The 18,783-nt window shown below is 38.5% G+C and overlaps 1 protein-coding gene across 4 annotated transcripts in view; it reads left to right on the top strand.

Moving 5' to 3' along the window:
- Nucleotides 1-18,783, top strand: part of CPED1 (cadherin like and PC-esterase domain containing 1) — a 145,370-nt gene that overhangs the window by 11,953 nt on the left and 114,634 nt on the right. For 3 of the 4 annotated variants that reach the window (XM_085569273.1, XM_021553506.4, XM_085569274.1), the window contains one exon: nucleotides 1,992-2,175. The exons of the other annotated variant lie outside the window; for it this stretch is intronic. In XM_085569273.1, coding sequence (XP_085425399.1) covers nucleotides 1,992-2,175 — 184 coding nt within the window. The remainder of the gene's footprint in view (nucleotides 1-1,991; nucleotides 2,176-18,783) is intronic. 4 annotated transcript variants of the gene reach the window in all.

Raw genomic sequence — 18,783 nt, 5'->3', positions numbered from 1 at the left:
ATCCCTGCTGGTATGTTTCAATCCTAAAGACAAATATATTTCACCAAAATAAAATCTTGTTTTTTAATGGTGTTTTTATTCCCACATTGAGCATCCTATTTGTATGCTTTATTTTATTGGGGTTTGAACAGCAATGTTTTGGAGTGGGAGGCTTCTAGGGTGGTTTCTGTGAGAAGCTGCCAGGAGCTTCCCCATTCCCCATGTCCCACACAGTCAGTGCCAGCCAGTTCCAAGGCCACTGGCCAAGGTTGAGCCCATCAGTGACGGTGGTAGCAACTCTGGAATAACAGATTTAAAAAGGGGAAAAAAGCGATTGTGCAGCTGCAAACCAGAAAGAGGAGTGAGGATGTATGAGAGGAGCAGCTCTGCAGACATCAGGTCAGTGAAGGAAGAGAGGAGGAAGTGCTTCAGGCACCAGAACAGAGAGTTACTTGCAGAATTTGATGAAGACTGTAGTGGGGCAGGCTGTCCCCTGCAGTCCACAGAGGTCTGCAGTGGAGCAGAGATTCACCAGCAGGCCATGGAATACCCATGCTGGAGCAGTCTGTTCCTGAAGGACTGCACCCAGCTGAAGAGGCCCACGCTGGAACAGTTTGAAAAATTGCAGCCTGTAGGAAGAATTCACGTTGGATAAGTTCATGAAGGACTGTCTCCAATGGGAGCCACCCCACAGTGAAGCAGGGGAGGAGTGTGAGGAGTTCTTCCGCTGAGGAGGAAGGAGCAGCAAAGACAAGGTGTGATGAACTGACCAAGCCACCAGTCCCAGCCCCCCTTCTCCACTGAGGAAGAGGTAGAGAATTTGGGAGAGAAGTTGAACCTGGGAAGAAGGGAGGGGTAGGGAAAAGTGTATTGGTTCTATTTCTGATTATCTCACTCTAATTCAATTTATTATCAAACAAGTCAGTTTCCCCAAGCTGCGTCTGTTTTACCTGTGACAGTAATCAATTAATGATCTCTCTCTACTTTGATTTCTACCCACAAGACTTTCAGTGTATTTTTCTCTTTGTCCAGTTGCAACAGGGAGTGGTAGGGTGGCTTTGGTAGGCACATGGCTTCCAGACAGGGTTAACCCGCCACATTTATTTAAGACATAAAATATTCCCCTTACCCAAAGATCTGATGGCAATGGCCTAGTGATTTGCCCTTTTCAGAAATTAATGTTATGTTTGCACTATGACTGTGTTTTTGGGGTCTCTTTTCAATTTTTTTCTTTCAAAAAGCTCATACCTAGGGTAGATATATAGGAAGGGTTCCATTGTTCCTAGGCACTGTATGGGAAAACGGTGAGAGGTAGATAATCCATGTGTTCCTTTGGATTCATTGGAGATATCATATACCTTTCCACTTGCTCTTATATACAAGTGTCTCTGCCAGTCTTCCTATGGGCTAGATGGTGTTGGAGTAATAAGGCAATAAAGGATTGACAAGGTTACATTTAATTTTCTAGAGCACAGTAATCTCCAGTTCTGTTTAGGATTCCTGTGTATGATTTTACCCCAGTACTCTTCTTACTTTTCTTAATAATGCTGCATAGCAAAACTCAGATGCCTGCACTTACCATCTGCATAGGACCCGCATTCCTTGGAAGAGTTCACATGGGACCTACCAAGGCCTTTCTGTTCAGGTGACCACAGCCACAGTCAAAGTCAGATAGCAATTGTTGTTACCAGCGCAGCAGAGCAGCCCAGATTCCAGGAAAAGTTGTTTCTATAAAGAGAAGAACATGGTTTAAAGATCCTTGAATCCTAACCAGAGATTTCAAACCTTTATAGTATCAGTTCAAAATGAAGATAGAAAAAATGGAGAGGCAGACAAAATGGAATTTGTAGTTCAAAGTCCCTGATATAAAGCAAATTCTTAATGATACTAGAGCTATTTTCACTATTGTCACAGTAAGTTATTAGCTGCGTTTTGTGAAAAACAACTGTGTTTTTTACTGCTGAGGAATGTCCTGTCTTACAACCATTGTCTTTGCACTGTGTTTGCTGTAGATCGATGCCTCCATTCTCCAGTACTTTGGAAGCCACACAAGAAGAGCAGTTCTCTATGCACCTCCTGCTCACCATGAAACTGACCGTCTGCTCTGTCAGCGAATCCTGGCAAAACATGGATATACAGTCACAGTCCTTGAAAACAGGGGACTCGTGGAAGATCTGAGGCATGAGGGCCCTTACAGTAAGAATAATTGGACTTAGTTAATATGTTAATTAGTAAGCGTGGTCACTAAATGTAGAATTGATCCAGTGTTCTTCAACAAACATAAAGCATAAAAATTCTGATAAAAGTATTGCTAGAAGCCATATTCTAGCCTTCCTCAGATGTGTGGATAATTTTAGGTGATTATTCCATTAGCTATACCCTTCTGTAAAAAAATGCAGAAGAGTAGTTCATCATAGTCTTGACAACTAAATCAGATCAGTTTGGTTCCTGATGACTTCTCATACCAACTTCATCAATATAATGGAGGATTTTCAATAGAATGTTTCATAACAAAACACATACCTGCTACACTTTCTACCTTATCCTTTTCTCTCCTAAAGAAAACTTGTTTGTGTGAAGGTTATTTTTTCCTCTAGGAATATTTTGATTGTTCTGTAAATTTGTTAAAGAATGCAATATAGAACAAGTACATTTTGCACTTTATGCTGAATCTGGGATAGATTACTCTTAGTTCTCAGTTCCTCTTGAAATTTGATCCACACTTCAAGCAGTCTACTGAAGAATCCTGATCTATTGCACAAAGGCCTGTAGCTTTACTGTGTAGAGTTACACTGTGTTTGATAGAGAAGTTTGGGCACCAGCTAGCTATGTGATGACCATATTTGAGTGTTCTTGGACACGTCAGAGGTATGAACTGAAATTGTGATGCCACTTTGGTCTTGGAAGTCAATTCAGGAAATGGAAGGCTTTGAAAAAAGTACATAGGTTACTATTCTGCCAGAAGAAAAATGGTATAGTTGGGTATTTCTTGTGCTAAAGGGAGTACTGTTTGCATCATTCAGGCTTGTGATATACTTCTGGAGCTACCAGAGAGCTTGGGTTTGCTTTGAGTTTTAACCAAACCAGATAATTTCATAGATAAAAACTACAGTTACTTAGCATGCTTGAGATTGCTCAAAATTCCATCATTAATTTCAAGTTTCTCTAAGAAACTTTACTGAAAATGAGATACATGTGGTTTTCTTTGGCAGACAGTATCAAAAAGTAGTAAATTTTCTTCACCTTACTCTTACTTTAATCTAGTTTTGTAGTCATCTTTTAGCAACTCTTTGCCTTGAGTACTTTCCATTTGAGATGCACCATATCTTGCAGACTTTGCTAATGTCAGATGGGCTGCAGAGAAAAGTTGGTGTCTCTGGGGACCATGTGCACCATCTCTGTGAAATATTTTTGTTTCCAATGGCCAAGGAAGTGGGTATGCCAAATTCAATTACAACTTAAGCAGAAAAAAAAAAAAAGAAAAAAAAAAAAAAGAAAAAAAAAAAAAGACTGTACTAGATTTTCCTGCAGTGCTGAGTTCAGATTATTCTCCTGTTCAGTTTTTACACTCCAAATATTGGCTCTGCAGAAGTGAGCTTAACTGTGGATATTTATACTTTACAGGCCAGAATCAGTACTTCCTGTAGTGTTTTTCCAGTAATAATAATAAAAAAAAATATAAAAAGGTCAGGTATTTTCCAGAAACATCCCACATCTTCCAGCAGATGTTGGATTATGTAAAAATGTCAAATGCTTGCCAACTTAAGGCAAAGAGTAAGACTCTACTGCCATTTCATGGCATCATAAATCTGCCTTAAACTGTTCTCTGTTAAGTAAGTGTATGCTTTAAGATTATTATTTAAAAAAAAGAAGTAATGGAGCATATCTACATACCAACTCAATGATATTTTCTTACAGCTAAGCAAATTACATTCAAAGTTAATTTTCTTCCCCAGTAGATGATGGGGTTTACTCTTCTGATACTCCTTATTTTGGAGAAGGGTATTTTGAGCTATGCATTGGCATAATATTTTTCTAAGAGGAGTGTTATAAGTTATTAAAAATATGTCCTTTAGGCCCCAATTAAAAATATATACATAATGAACTTAGAAAAGTATGAGTGCTGTAAAAATCTAAAAAAAGAGTAATTTCTTATTACTTAATATTACATAGCAGCTCTATAGGGTGCTTTTATTTGTGTGCAGTCTTTCTCACTCATGTATCTTTCAAAGTTCACTCTCAATTTGAAAGGATTTTTTTGTTTTGAATGGCTGAGAGCCAAAACTGTGGCTGAAGTCATATATGGAAAAAAATTCACCACAAAACATTCCTAACTTTTTTTTTTGTGCTGGCTTGTTAAGAATTTTGAGACCAGTTCTGCTGCCATGTGAAACCCAAATGTGACAGCTCTGCACACTGATCTTCCAGAAAGATCCTCAACACCTGGGCTGCAGCACTGTATTGACTTCATTGCAGTCAGAGAGAAACATCAGGGGAATAGTTTTCTTCAGTGGAAATTTTTCACTTCTTACAAACCAACCAAAACCATTTTGAGTTTTGGTAACTGGAAAGCAATTGGCTAAAATGAAAAAAACATATATATTTTTTAATCATAGCAAAGAGACTGTGGTTTATGGGTTTATGGGTATCAAAAATCCATACAGATGTTTTCTGCAGTAAAGCATACATTATTCAACCCCCTAAATTTTCACTGAAAAATAGCTTTGTCAGTGAATTCTCAAGCAGCTTTGCTTGAACAAAAAGTAGTTGTGCTTTCACCATTCCTTAGCAATTAAACCCACATGGAGGGAAAATTTCATGGACTGATGATACCTGTGCCTGGTCTGATTACCACCTTGGGAAATATGCTTTGACATGGTCAGTATCTCCAGTAAATATCCATGGTAAATCTGTTTTGAAGTAAGCAGTTCAAAAGAAGTTGCTGATGAGCAAACAGCTCATCATAACAGCTGATAAGAAAGGTACCAGGTTGTATTGGCCAGCACATCTACAAATGGCACATTTGTTTGGTCTGACAAGTCTTCCTTCCTCCCTCCCTTCCTCCCTCCCTCTATCTCTTAATCCCTCCATCCCTCCCTCCATCATTTATAAAATGTGAAAATCTGCCTGTCCTCTGGAGGAAGCCCTACAAGCCCTACACTTACTGCCAGGCTTTCTCAGGGGAGATTTGCCATACTGAGCTGTACAAGCCTCTGAGCTTCCTTGCCTTAGCCCAGGACAGAGCTGTGTTGCTCTATCAGAGGTGAGTGGGATGAGCCACCTGGCTTCAGAGCCCCCTTAGATCCTCCCAGAGTGGCAAATACTAAGGAAGAACTTGCAAAATATTTTCCAGTGTCTTCTGCCTTCCCTGTTCTTCCAGTCTGAGAAGCTCTCATTTTTGTTGCCACAGTAAAGATTAACAGTATGTGTCTGTCCCTATGACTCTCTGCTACCCTCCCAACATTTTGACAACATTTTTTAAATGGAAAGTTTTACCTCGGAAATCTGTTTCACTAGTAGGTATTTCTGCCCTCCAAAAATAACGTTCTCTAGTTACTGCCTGCTGCCTGAATCTTTTCTGAATTCCATACTTTGCCCAGATGACATCTTCAAAGATAAATAAACTACTTACATCTTTCCTTACAGAGACATCAGTTTTTCTGTCCTTTGCTGAATGTGCCTGCCTCATTACTCTTTGGTGACCCTTCCTTAATAGGCATTTCCTTCATTTCTCAATTCCTCACCTTTACTGATAGTTAAGAAAATCTCAGCAAACTTCAGGCTCCAAGAAATGTGTGCAGTTGTATGTTACAAGTCTGACTGGCCAATTTTAATTCATTCTGCAATAGCATGCAAAATTCTGTCATTACTACTAGCTTTTGGAATGGAAAAGATTGTGCATAAGCTCAGTGGTAGCCCATCAGTTTGACCATAGACAAAAGCACAGGTATTCAGGCTCCTGACAAACTGAGTGCATCATAACATTATATGCTCCCTGCTGCTGTTAGTAATTTGGCAGAAGCTTTTGCAATTGCAATGAGGGACTTTAAAAAAAGAATCATAAACCATTTTCATAGTATTGCTTTTACATGATCATTTCCTATTTTTAGAATATTGCAGTTAAGTATTTAAAATTTAATATTGCCTCTTTTTTCGGTTTGAATGACATCCATTGAAGTTTAAATTTTAGCCATGCCATTAGAAAGATCACTATAATACAAATATTGATTTGGGTTGAGATTTTTTGGTGTGATTTATTGTTCCAGAAAATAAGTATTGAAACCATCTTAGCTTTGTTTGATATTTAGGTTTTCTGTCAATTTCCATGGAAATCAACACCATTTTCATGTCCTGTTCATTTTCCTGACATTGTTAAGTAGGGATCATATACTACATAGATACTTAAAGTTACATATATTGCAAAGAATATTAGTTATTTCCTCTTTTCCGACATTGTCAATATACACTGAATTATCTCCTGTTTTCTGCCATTTTAAAAGCATGCTATGTCTAAATACTTGGCTGTGTAAACTAGGCCCTAGTTCCAGCAACTAACATGATGTAGCTTTCTGCAGATGTGGGAGTGGTGCTTGGGTGGAGCTGCACCAGAACAGGAAGGGATGATTGAGACAACAGACCCATGGGAGCAAATCTGAGCAAATCTTGGCCTTTCTCTTTATGTGCTCGGGTCAAGAGATCTGTCTGGTATTTAAAGTGGCACTACTTATGTATTACAGCAAGGAGTAAATGCTCTCTCACTGATAAAGCCACCCGAATATATTCAGGCATAATTCATTTTGCTGTAAAATGGTCATATGAGAATTATGGAATTATGGAAGATAAGGCCTCTGCTGCCCCCGTCTTGGCTCTCTGTGGAGAGCTCATTTGTTTCTTTGTACCTAGTGGTTGTCATTCCCAGTGGTAAAACCTGGTGTTTGAGGATGTCCGGGAACATGAGGCTGCAGGAGCAAGCATAGGTGTTGTGGAGTGATGCTAGCTGTAAAGTTTTCTGTCTCTCTATATATTGGATGAATAAAAAAGTAGCTGAGGGGGTGGACAGATGAAGGAAAATTCTCATTTTATTTTCTTCAAAAGCAATTTTCCAAGTCAATCTTTGTCAGTTTTTCATTTTGGTTTTTTTGTTATCCTTTGGAAAAATTAATTTTTAAAGAAAATTTACATCTTTTATGGAAGAAATTACTCAGTTCAATTTACTTTGCAGTTTGAGTTACAAGGCCAGAAAATGTTGCCACATCGGTTAGAGAGGGAGAAAACTAGGATAGAAACTGTATGAGTCACTGTCAGAGCTAGGATGAAATGCATGTTCTTTGCTATATATCTTTATTCCTTTATCATATTGTACCACCTCTCACTGTTCATGCTTTTGACCAGAAGCTAAATAGGAAAAGGATCAGCTTAATTGCTGACATCTGGCCAACAGCAAGCACTTGCAGAAGTGCTCCTTCACAAGTGCAGCCAGTAGAAGTTTCGTCAGAGCTGCTAATTAGTCTAGAGAATAAACTACAGCCATGGGTTTCAGAGGCCCCCAGGGCCATGGCTGGTGACTGTCAGACACGCGTTTTTCATTTTCCAAGACATACCAGACCAGCAAAATTAGTGAAAATGAGAGAAGGTGCTAGAGACAGGAGGACACAGTGATGCTCTTTCTTCAGTGAGTGTGAAGGCTGGTATGTTTGGGTGAACAGAGGTACTCGTTAGGACAAAGTGTTAATGAATTCTGCTGCCAAGGCGAAAAGAACAATCTGTTCATCACGCCTGTAGTAATCGGGGCATGATGTACTACAACAAAGTTGTTATTAGGAAATCTGTTTTGGGAGTAAAGGTAGTGAAGTAATCAAATGGATTCCCTGGAGCTGTGGATCATTCAATCTTAGATGTCTTGAAATATTAGGTAAAGAGATTTTATTGGGTGTAGTGAGTCCCCTGGTGGGGTAACAAGATGGTCTCTCAGACTACTTGGAGTATATGACTAGCCTTGAGAAAATCAGGCAGACAAAAAACTGAAGAGGGAAAATGATAATTTCTAAAGATGTAGAGATTTCAGGTATGAATCAGTTGTAGTGACTTGGAGCTTGGAGGAACAAACAATATGTAGTTTACAGCATCTTCTTAAAATGCAAAATATTCTCAAACCCCCCAACATTTATGAGAATATATTCCTGAGGGAATGGGAAAAGGGGAAGGGAGGAAAAATCAGTAGTGCTTAGGTAATAGCCAACTGAACTTTGAGAAAGTAAATAGCAAATAGTGTATTGTGAAATAGGGATATTTTTCATGGGATGGCATGTAAAATAAGTACTAAGAGAATCAAATTTTCTCCCTTAGTGAATATTTTTCTATGGCATTAGGAATACATCAACTAGAGTAGGAAACACTAGTTTTAACTTTTTTTCTTTTTTCTTTTATTTTTTTTTTTTTAATTTTTCATAATACAGTTAGGAAGAGCCCCTACTAGCTGTTTATTTCAGCCTCAGACAAATTTCCATGAAATCCAACTAACTTTAGCAAACAATTATAAAGACTGAAGGCCCCAAGGAAAATTTCTTGTGTGTTCTGTAAACATCTGGTTGCCATTTTCAATTACAAGGACCAACCCACTGAAGGAAGCAGTTTAGTTTTTTTGGAACAGAAATGGGACACTGGGGTTTTTGTTCTTTTTCATAGTGGAGAGTAAAGGAAATGTCAGGAATAGAGAGGTCACTAGATGCTCAGCTTTTATAAATACAAAAGTCTCTGAGAAAATTAAAGTAAATTGAAATCAGGTTCTGAAAGTGTAAACAACCCTGTGGAAGTAAGGTTAAATAAGCAGGACTGGAGATCCTAGCATGCCAGCAAAAGCACAAGATCATTCTATCATAAGTAAGTAATTTAAAATACTGTGCAAAATAATAATGGTGAAGCTAGCCACAGAAATAGTTTGTGGGTTACCATACAAATACTTATGTATATTCAAATCCAGCCGTTGTACCTTCCCAAAATGCTTTTGGTTAACTGTTGGTACCAAACTGGGTTGGTTTCCTAATGCAAAATATATGTCATGTGAGTCCTGAGCTAAGGTTTGACAAATAAAACACACATTTTAGAAACACTTCTTTGTTTGTTGTTTAACAAGGAGCTTTGTGAACAAGCTAAATAGGTAGAAATGTGATCCTCAGAGCATACTGAGTTACAAGCATGTAACAGATTTAATCTGCTTCCATAACATGGAAGTTCATTTAGTTTTGGGGAGGAAATACATACCAGAAATACATTATCTTGATAATTTTTTAGTTTTGCTTTTAGCAATTAATCTCATGCCACACACATCATTGGTTTCGGTACAAGACATAACTTTCTGACATACACAAAGGAATTCTGCTCTCCAGTGTGATGCTGTGGTTTCATGTTAGAAAATCTAAATGCATCATATAGTTTTCTGAACAATATGTATTCTTATTCCTAATTACTACCAGAACATGTTCATGCTTTGTAGAAGAGCACACAATTTCTTTGTATTACTAAAATAAACCCTCTGTAAGATTGTACTGAATCCTGTGTTTCAAATTCACACTTTTCATTTAGAAATTAAAATTCTTCATTTGTTTATAACAAAATTATAAGGACATTGAGCTCTGCCAGGTAAAACCAAAATATAGCATTTAGTCCTAAATGTACCAAATATATCTTTCTCTGAATGTTCTATTTACTTTTTAAACAGAACATACAGTCCAGTGGAGAATAGTATTTAAGGGGGCTGACTTAGAGATTACAATAATTAAAATGATACACACTGATTACACAGTGAGCTAAAATTAAAACTTTACTGGAATAAATTATGTCATGTTAACAGAATCTGAAAAACACCAGTGTCCAGGAAGATGTACACATCGGCCAAAGGGAAGCAGCAATGTGCATGGCTACTGAAATTAAATAAATACAAGGGATTTAGGCATCAGTATAGCTGCTTTGAACTATGCTAGTAACATGCAAATCCTGTAAAAAGCTTTGAGGCAATTTTTCATAACTGTAGTGTGTCGGATAAGAAGGTAGCAGCATACAATTGCCTTTAAAAGTATTTTCTAAATGCTTCCCTTTAAGAAATCCCAGCTCTGATAGGGTTCAAGCAGAGTCTCTGGTTTATAAATATATATGTCTGTTCCTAAATGTCAGATAATTGTCTGCTAATATAGGTGCTGGGAGAATGTCAGTCAGTCTAGCCAGAAGCCTGTCACCATCCTGCCAGAGCACTCTCTGTAAGGGATTGTTGGTTAGGACTGTTCAGTGATTTGGCTGCTGGAAGCTGTGGACCCTTTTTGATGCAGTCTCTGGCTCTGAGCCCTGGTCAGCTGTGAGAAGTGTGCTGCTGCCTTTCATCACTGTGCTCCCATTTTAGGTAGCGACATTCTATACCACTGAAACAAAAACATTTTTTTTTTTTTTTTTTTTACTTTGGCGATCATGACTTTTATTGGTTCAGGCAGCAAAAAACTTACACACTGTGTAGGCCTTTATTGTAATTTGCAGCCAGCCCACTCCATTCCTAGGTTCAGATTCCAACTTTCTCCAGCTGCATCCACTTTCAGCTGACAGCTCTTTTGAATGCTGCCTCCCAAAGCCACCCCAGACATCAAAAGTGCATTAGCCACCCACGGTTTAGAACATGTTCCTGAAAATTTCACACAATGCATTGTTGTTATGCTGGCTTATTTTACATCAAAAGGGAGCCTTTTCTTCATGATTATTCTACCCTTCTGATGTTTATTGTACTCCCTCAGAGTTGATTTTTCAATGTAATATTGAATATTTTATTACTTAGCCCCTGAGGTTATCAATTTGGAGATAATCCTAGTTTGCACAGATGTCAAAGAGAATAGAAGCTCCTCTGGCGTTCTCAGAAATTGAAACTATTTCTCAGTTTCAAGTTAGTTATGAGTCCTTCAGATTTCTGGAAAAATTATTTCATGCAGAAAATTATTACTAAAAGTGACACCCTGCCCTTGATTAAAAAGGAAAACCCCATATATCATTACTTTCTATAATTTTTGGCAGGCATGTTTCCCTACAAAACAATGTCCATTTTTCAAAACAGAAGGGCAAAATATTGAAGGGATTTGGATTAAAAAGTAACAGTGGATTAGGATTTGAGTAACTTGAGCTGGGAGCAGGATTAAAATAATATAGTCTTAACATATTTCCTCAATGGTGCCTCACATAAATAGCATACAGTCCTATGCTGATAGAGGGAAGCACAGAGGAGCTGAGTGCTATGCATTTTGGAAAGTTTGAAGCAAATTGTTCAAGTCATAAAGTGTTTCTATAACAAGATTATTGTTGTAATGACTTTGTTTCTGACATTCGTGGTAATGCTTTCAAAAATAAATATTTAGCTATAAAAAGGATTTTCAGTTTTAATTTATAGCAACTACTAAAAGTGTATATATATAGAGCTTACTGAGTGTTCTGTGTTTTGTAAATGCAAGATGAATCTGGCAGAACCACAGTTACTTTAGTTCTGATAGAATACAGCTCAGTTGATCTGTTTATTGAAGAGGGATTTTTGGTGTCAAATGGTAAGACAAGATAATTTTTTTGTTTATTTGGAAGAAAACCAGTTCACTACTTTTTTTTTTTTTTTTCCTGCAACAGGTGAAATAGAAAACATATCAGCATACCAAAGTACTGTTCAACAGGATGATAGAAAAAATAGGAACAAGATATAGATATTTTGGAGCAAATCAATAAGCATTTTTCTGTCTAAATAGGAATTAGGCATTTAAAATTTTTTCCCATTTGGCTTCAGCAAGTGTAGAATAAACCTCTCTCACTTCAGGTTTCACAGCCACAGTGAGGCCAAGTATCAGTGGAGCCTGTCTAGAAGTCATTCTTCAACAAAAAATAATTGAGGTAATTTTCTATAAAGATGAGGCTGAAGTCATGGACTTTAAATACATAGAGCTTGACGTGTTAGCCCTATTTTCCCTTGGAATGTAGTGTTAGGGCTTTAAGAAAAGCTCTGAGGATAAAAAAAAAGAAGTATTTGGAAAGTACTAGCTCAGAAGGTAACTGTAATCTAGTTAGGTTGCCTTTTTATGACAGGATGATGTGTGAAGTAGGAGAAAGGATCACGTTTTCTTCCTTTACCCAGCTCCATGGCACATATGATTTACAGTACGGATGTTAAAGTACACATTTTTTTTGCAAATCTAACAATATGAGGATATCTGTTGATCTTCAAAAGCGAGGTCTGATCCGACATTTCTTTCAAATGTTTGCAGAGATAATTTTAAGGTCTCCTTTAGAGTCCATGTTTTATGGATGCTCTAAATGGCATTCCAGATATCTGTCATTGACTTCCACTACCCCATGGCATGCCAGGTGAGTAAAAGTGAAAGTCAGTATAGTGTGATATATAGAAAGCAGTATCTGTGAAGTACAGTTGGAAACTCTTACTTTAGGCATGACTTAATTATTGCATCACTGTCTTCTGCGGTTTTGTCTAACTCATAAATAAAATGGGTCAATTCCCCTAGGTCTAGGGACAAGTGATGCAGTATGGCTCATGTCCATGTATCTAAACTTTTCTCTGTCTGAGGGTGGCCTGCTTCTTACTGAGTTTTAGGAACTGTCACTGGCTTAGGCTGTCTCCTAGGGCAGTGCATGGCCACCCAGAGAGAGGAAAACAAATGCAGTAGATGAGTGCAGGCCAGTGTTTGAGCCTATGTCCTGACACTGTTTAGTTTAGCCATTGCCTTTATTCCCAAGTGGGTTTTTTTGGTTTTTTTGGTTTTTTTTTTGTTTTTTTTTTCTTTTTTCAGTATTGCTTCATGTCTCCTGGGTATTACGGAACCTGGCACATTAACAAAGATAGGTGTAGGTGCCTGAGTGCTCTAATTGCAGTGATGAATGTCTGTGATTTGGATCTTAAAATATGTTTTTTGTTTCTTGCATATGTGATCAAACATCATTATTTCAACATTGTAATTGGTATCCTCATTCATTGTAATTAGAATGAGACAGGACATTAAGATAAATAAAGGCATTTACTCCCTAACTTCTTATTCTGGGGCTGCTATATATCCATAGAAGGGAAGAGGCTGTTTTCTCAGCTCTAGTTCCGTTTCTACCTTTTAAAGTCAATGGTGAATTCTCATTAGTACCATAATTCAGAGGGCTTCTCAGCTCAGGTACCTAAAGTTCTGTTGCAGAGTGGGAGATGTAGAAATGTTGGAATGAAATGCAGGATGGGAAATAATCACAAGCTGGCAATTTGGTTTCCTTGGGTAGAATTCCTCCTCTCTCCTAGGAACTACTTTCAAATGGAATCTTCTTTCTAGCCACCAGCTCTTTCTCTTTGTTGTGTGTGCATTTCTAAAAGCCCAGACTTTTCCTTATAATAGTATTATCTGCAGGTTTTGCAATAGTCTAGTGGGGAAAGTTCCTCAGTACCACTTGTTCTTGCTGTTAAGTTCTATGTACACACTCATCCAAGTTATGATGTGCTTCCACAAGGTCTGCAAGGTGCTTTGGGGCTCCAGTTCACTCATGTTCGGCCCTTATGTAGTGGAGTCTCCCCAGAGACATCATGGGGGTACCAGGGCAGGGGCTTGTGTCTCTCTGACAGGGTTACTGGAGTTACCCCACCCAGCATTGTACCTCTGTGCTCCTTTGTGTGTGCATAAGAGAGAAGAGCATTTGCATGTGCATAAGAGAGAAGAGTATTTTGTGGGCAGATCCTGTTCCTGCGGTGTCCCTGGGAGCAGCTGGAGCAGGGTGCTGTTTGAATTCTCCCACCTGCTGCAGTTCCTCTGGGTTCCATTGGACAGCCTGGTCCCTGCCTGTCTCAGCTTCATGACCCTTCTTCCCACATGCACATTCTCTCCCTCCAGTTTTCACCTGCCAATCAACTCTCAGTAGCCTGTCTCTAATATTTCTCAATCTGTCTTTTTTGTCAGGCAGTTTCCCTCTCTACCTTCACAGAAGGTAAGAAAACACCTACACAGATGGATTTAGCTGAGCTTTGGTGGATCTGTGACATCTGTGCTTTAATTAGGTACCAAGTACTTTCATCCCACTGAAGGTTAGGTATTAGTCCCACAATGTGTGGGTGAGAAACATATATAGCAGCTTTGGCTGTTGTGGCTTATGTCATGTATTAAATACATGTAAAGTAAGAATTCCAGCATTAGGGAGCAGTTGGGGTTGTAAGTTATTTTTGCTTGCATACAAGAAGAGAATACCATAATGGGTTATTAGGAGCTGTTAGTTTCACTGAGGCTTACTGTGCAGAAAATATCCATGTGTGGAGAACATACCAGAGTAATCTGAATATTCATCCAAAGCATGGTGTGTAAGCACAGAAGTGTAATAACAGGCTCGAGTGTTTGAATTGCCTCAATGTGTTTGTCATTGGGTCAGAACTGCATATTTTCCTTTTATTTGCTGTCGAACTCTACTACAGCTCAGAAAGTATTTTGGCAGCATATTTTCATACCATGACAGGCTTTGCTGTGATAAAACCTATGGGCTGTTAGAGTTGCAATCTGTAATACAACTCAATGGAGAATTATTCTTAGCCCAACAGTCTTTCCTGGATAGACTGAGAACCATCTAATGCACCTGCCTTACAATACTGCAGTATTCTTCTCCCCATATCAGGCTAATGTAATTTTTGAATGCACTTTTATTTCCAGCATTCTTGATTACACAGAAAGTTATATGGATATAGTTTAATAATACTGCAATTTAATTTTTTTTTTTTTTTGCTACCTTTGGTTGTCTTACTGACAATTATCTGCAAATTAAAAACCCAACTTTAAAACATTTGCTGCAGGTCTGAAATTTCTTTTTTTTTTTTGTTGTCTGCTATAGTATGGTAATTTATTTATTGAAGAAAGGATTGATAAATCTATTGCATAGATTATGGTGTAAATGGAGAAAGGATTGTCCTGTCCTCCATTCTTATACTTATGCCTGCAATAGATTTCTTTTGCTTCTTTTAGAGAAAGTCATCTACCTTGTATTATCAATTGTTCCACTAAGGAAGATGGTAACTCTTTGACTTAGTAGCTAAGGCAGTTTTAGAGTTTGAGACCAAGTGGAGAAATTAAAATATCGTTACACATTTGAGAATATTTGTGATAGAAACAGGTATCTCTTGGCTTGTAATGATAAGTTTTTTAATTTTGAAATTTGCCTTTGGAAAGCAGGCTTGAAACCTGTTGCTGATATAAATAAACAGTAATAAAATAATTCTTTCAGGCAAGAGTGGAAGTATTATGCCTCTTCATTTGTAGTTTGACCCAATATCCCTCCACAGCACTTGCAAAGTAGCTAAAGCATAGTCAAGCATTACTCTGTTTTTATGAGAGGCACAGCAAGCAACTTTAAATGCCTGTTTCACTGCCCAAATTCTGAACTCAGATGTGACAGTGTGTTATTTCTTGAACTGTCCTTGGAATTAAACTGGTTCCATTTGGTTCACACCAGCCTCTCCTCTACAAAGAATGCTACCCTTGACACTTCAAATCCTTTAAGTGAGGGAGTAGTTGAGCCAAAAAAAAAATCCTGATTATCCTCAAGGGGAGTGAGTAGTGACTGTCCTCAGGATTCCTTCAGCCTTTCCCTGGCAGCCACACAGCAACTGTGCAAAGTATTTTGTGAATGAATTGACTGTGTCCAATCATCTCAGCCTCAAGCATAGTGTAGGGTATTTTTTTACATTTAAAATACTTGACTTTGATTAATGTGACAATAGATTTTAGCCTAATTTGGCCAGCTAAGCTAGTGGTTATGGGGCTATGTATTATGGCAGAGTACAGTCGGTCTGAACACACTCTGAAACAGTGAAAGATTTGCATATGGGCAGGTGAATAACTGCTTTCCAGAATAGTTCAGAAAAATATCAGAAACCTCACCATCTTGTCCTGTGCTATCATTAATGTGGAGTGACTGTTTCTTCACTGTTGTCATAGTGAGTCCATATTGGTAATAGCTCATGACCATCAAGGGCCACACCAAAATAGAAATTAAAATGCTTCCAATAATTAGTCTTTTAAGGAGAAAATTCCTGAACTTCTAGGTGTGAGACATTCCTTTAGGGAAAGTCTTACAAATGAAATAGTGCTATCAAAAACTTGCAAGAGGACATATCATTAGCAAAGAAAAGCTATTCAGTCCAACAAGTGGCATTCTGATATTTACACAATAAGACAGTCAAACTGCTGTAACCAGAAATAGGCTTCAAAGGATATTTTCTCCTGGAGTGTTATCTGTGAAGCTCAGATCTTCAGAGGTGTAGAATTCCCCACATCCGCAGACCCCATCACACAGCCTGCCTGATGCTGCTGCCCACTGAGAAACAGAAGAGGATAAAATTTAGCCTAGAATCCAGAGGCAGTCAGTGAGGCAGAAGTTCTGTTTTTCAGACGTGTTAGTGCTTCCACTCCTGGCTAGCAAACTATTGGCTCTTATAAATTGACTACATGGCAGGGTTGAAGCCCAACATATTCCTCTGTCCAGTTTGAAATAGGTTTTGTGCACAAACAGCTAATTCCATAAATACGTGCTTCCTCACTCAGATCAGTACAATATGTGCTCCCTCCATTACCATTTAGGAGCTAAGGAGGTTAACTTTTCTTATTTTCCTTGTATACTATGAGGAATCATGACTCACAAAGCTAAAATTTGTATTCATCTAAAACTTTTTTTTTTACAGATCAGGATTGCAACATGCTATAACTGAGTACAGTTGAGTGCATCAATATGTAAAAAATAACTTTTCCTGAAAATCTTCTCTTTACATCCATGCAGCTTTGAGGTGTCTGAAAATATATTTCAGATAAATTTCTCTTAAAAAAGGATCCTGTACAAATCTCAGGATCTCTCTTAGTAGAGGTTCTATAGTCTCCTTAGAGTAAGGTATTCCAGTACTTGATACTTGTGTTTAGAAAGTGCTCTTTATGTACCCTCTGCTGCAAATTAAAATGCTTACTTTGTATCCTGTCTCCACTGATTAAATTGACAACTGACTTTGGATGGGTAAAAATTTATTCAGTGATGGTGTGGTTCAATCCCAGCCATCAGCCAAGCACCACCCAGCCACTCGCTCATCTCCCCCTGGTGGGATGAGGGAGAGAATCAGGAGGGTAAAAGTGAAAAAACTCATGAATTGAGATAGACAGTTTAATAGGGAATGCAAAAGTTGTGTCTGCAAGCAAAGCAAAACAAGAAATTAATTGATCAGTTTCTGTGAGCAGACAGGTGTTCAGCCATTCCCAGGACAGGAGCTTCATAATGGATAGAACCAAATGGGTTAGCTGGGCAAATGCCACCACTCTGAATGTGTGTGTCTTCCCCCACCCCCTGCTCCCTTCTTCCTTCCTCCCCCAGCTTTTATTGTTGAGCACAGCATCATGTTGGTACAGAGCTCTGGGGTAGCTGACATGGCTGCATCCCCTTCCAGCCTCATGCTAATCCCAGCCTCTTTACTGCACGTCAGAGACACCAATAAGGCACTGACACTCAGTTAAAACACTGGTGAAACTGGTTTGTACCAAATCAAAAAGACACCACTGTGTGAGTTGGTAGACAAAGGATTAACTCCATCCAAGTCAGCCCCTGTAGGAGGTCTTCCACAATCTATCTTCTTTTTCTAACCCTCTACTGAGCCTGGGGAACAATGTTACTGGAAATGTATGACCAACACAAAATGAAGCAGAAGGATTAACCCTTGATAGTTGTTACCACTGTAATCCTCATAAATAGGATTGGTTACAATTTTTTATATCTGCAGGGCTATTATTTAGAATTCTGTGGGGAATTGGCATGGAATAAATTAAAATTTAAATTTTAAAGGAGTGGATTCAGCTCTTTCAGCATCAATAAATACTTGCCAACAACTGAAAAGTTATTTATATTTGCTTTGTTGGTTGTTTTATGTGGGAGTCCAGGGAACAGGGAATATTTCTCTGTCTGCTCTGAGGGGTCCATACCCCGAGAGATGTACTGACTTTGACCCTCAGCCATGGAGAAAGCTTCCAAGACTTTGAGATAGAAAAGAGTCTACAAGAGTGTGAAAGAGATAGACTTTGAGAGTAGAGTCTACAAGAGTTTATCACAGGGAGAAAGATTTAGGTTTTGGGTTTTTTTTAGTATGAAGGCAAGATGGAGGACATTGGATGTTGTCCTGAGCTGCTTCTTCTTCTTCTTCTTCTTCTTCATCTACTCCATTTTCTGCAGTGTTGGTGGCACAGGGTGATTGGTCAAGGAAAGCTGCAGTCTCAGGTTATGTGGACAGACAAGGGATGAGTTATTGGTAGATGAATGGAAATAAAGTGTGTTTTAAGATTTAATTGGGTGAAACAGCTTTAAAATACCTTGAAACTGTACCTCTCGTAGCCATTTTGCTGTGCTTTTCCTGCTACCAACCTGGTACAGAGAGCATACTGAAGTTTTGATAAGATAACAATAAACAAGAAGCTGAAGACCGAAAACATCCCGTGCATCTCTCTTTCCTGGCACAGAACTGCTACAGGAGGGTCTCCCCCATCAGGGGAGACCTCTGTGAGGCCCAACCAGAGGGGCAAACACCCATAACTGTGTCAGTGTAACTCAATTAAGAAGAGATCATCCCAGGAGTCCCTTGGAGAAGAGCTCCAAGAGTTGGAGGGGTCTTTTTTGGCAACAATACTATATTGTTAGTTCATATGCAGTTTATAAATTTGGTCCTTCTCTGCAGTAGTGCTCTATGGCAAATTGTATTTCTCCATTTTATTTCATCTTATGAACTATGGCACTTTTAACTTG

Source organism: Lonchura striata, chromosome 1A (genome assembly GCF_050655825.1).
Source record: "Lonchura striata isolate lonStrDom1 chromosome 1A, ASM5065582v1, whole genome shotgun sequence".
Classification (NCBI taxonomy): Eukaryota; Metazoa; Chordata; class Aves; order Passeriformes; family Estrildidae; genus Lonchura; species Lonchura striata.
The sequence above is the reverse complement of the archived record's forward strand: the minus strand, read 5'-3'. Positions and strand labels throughout refer to the sequence as shown.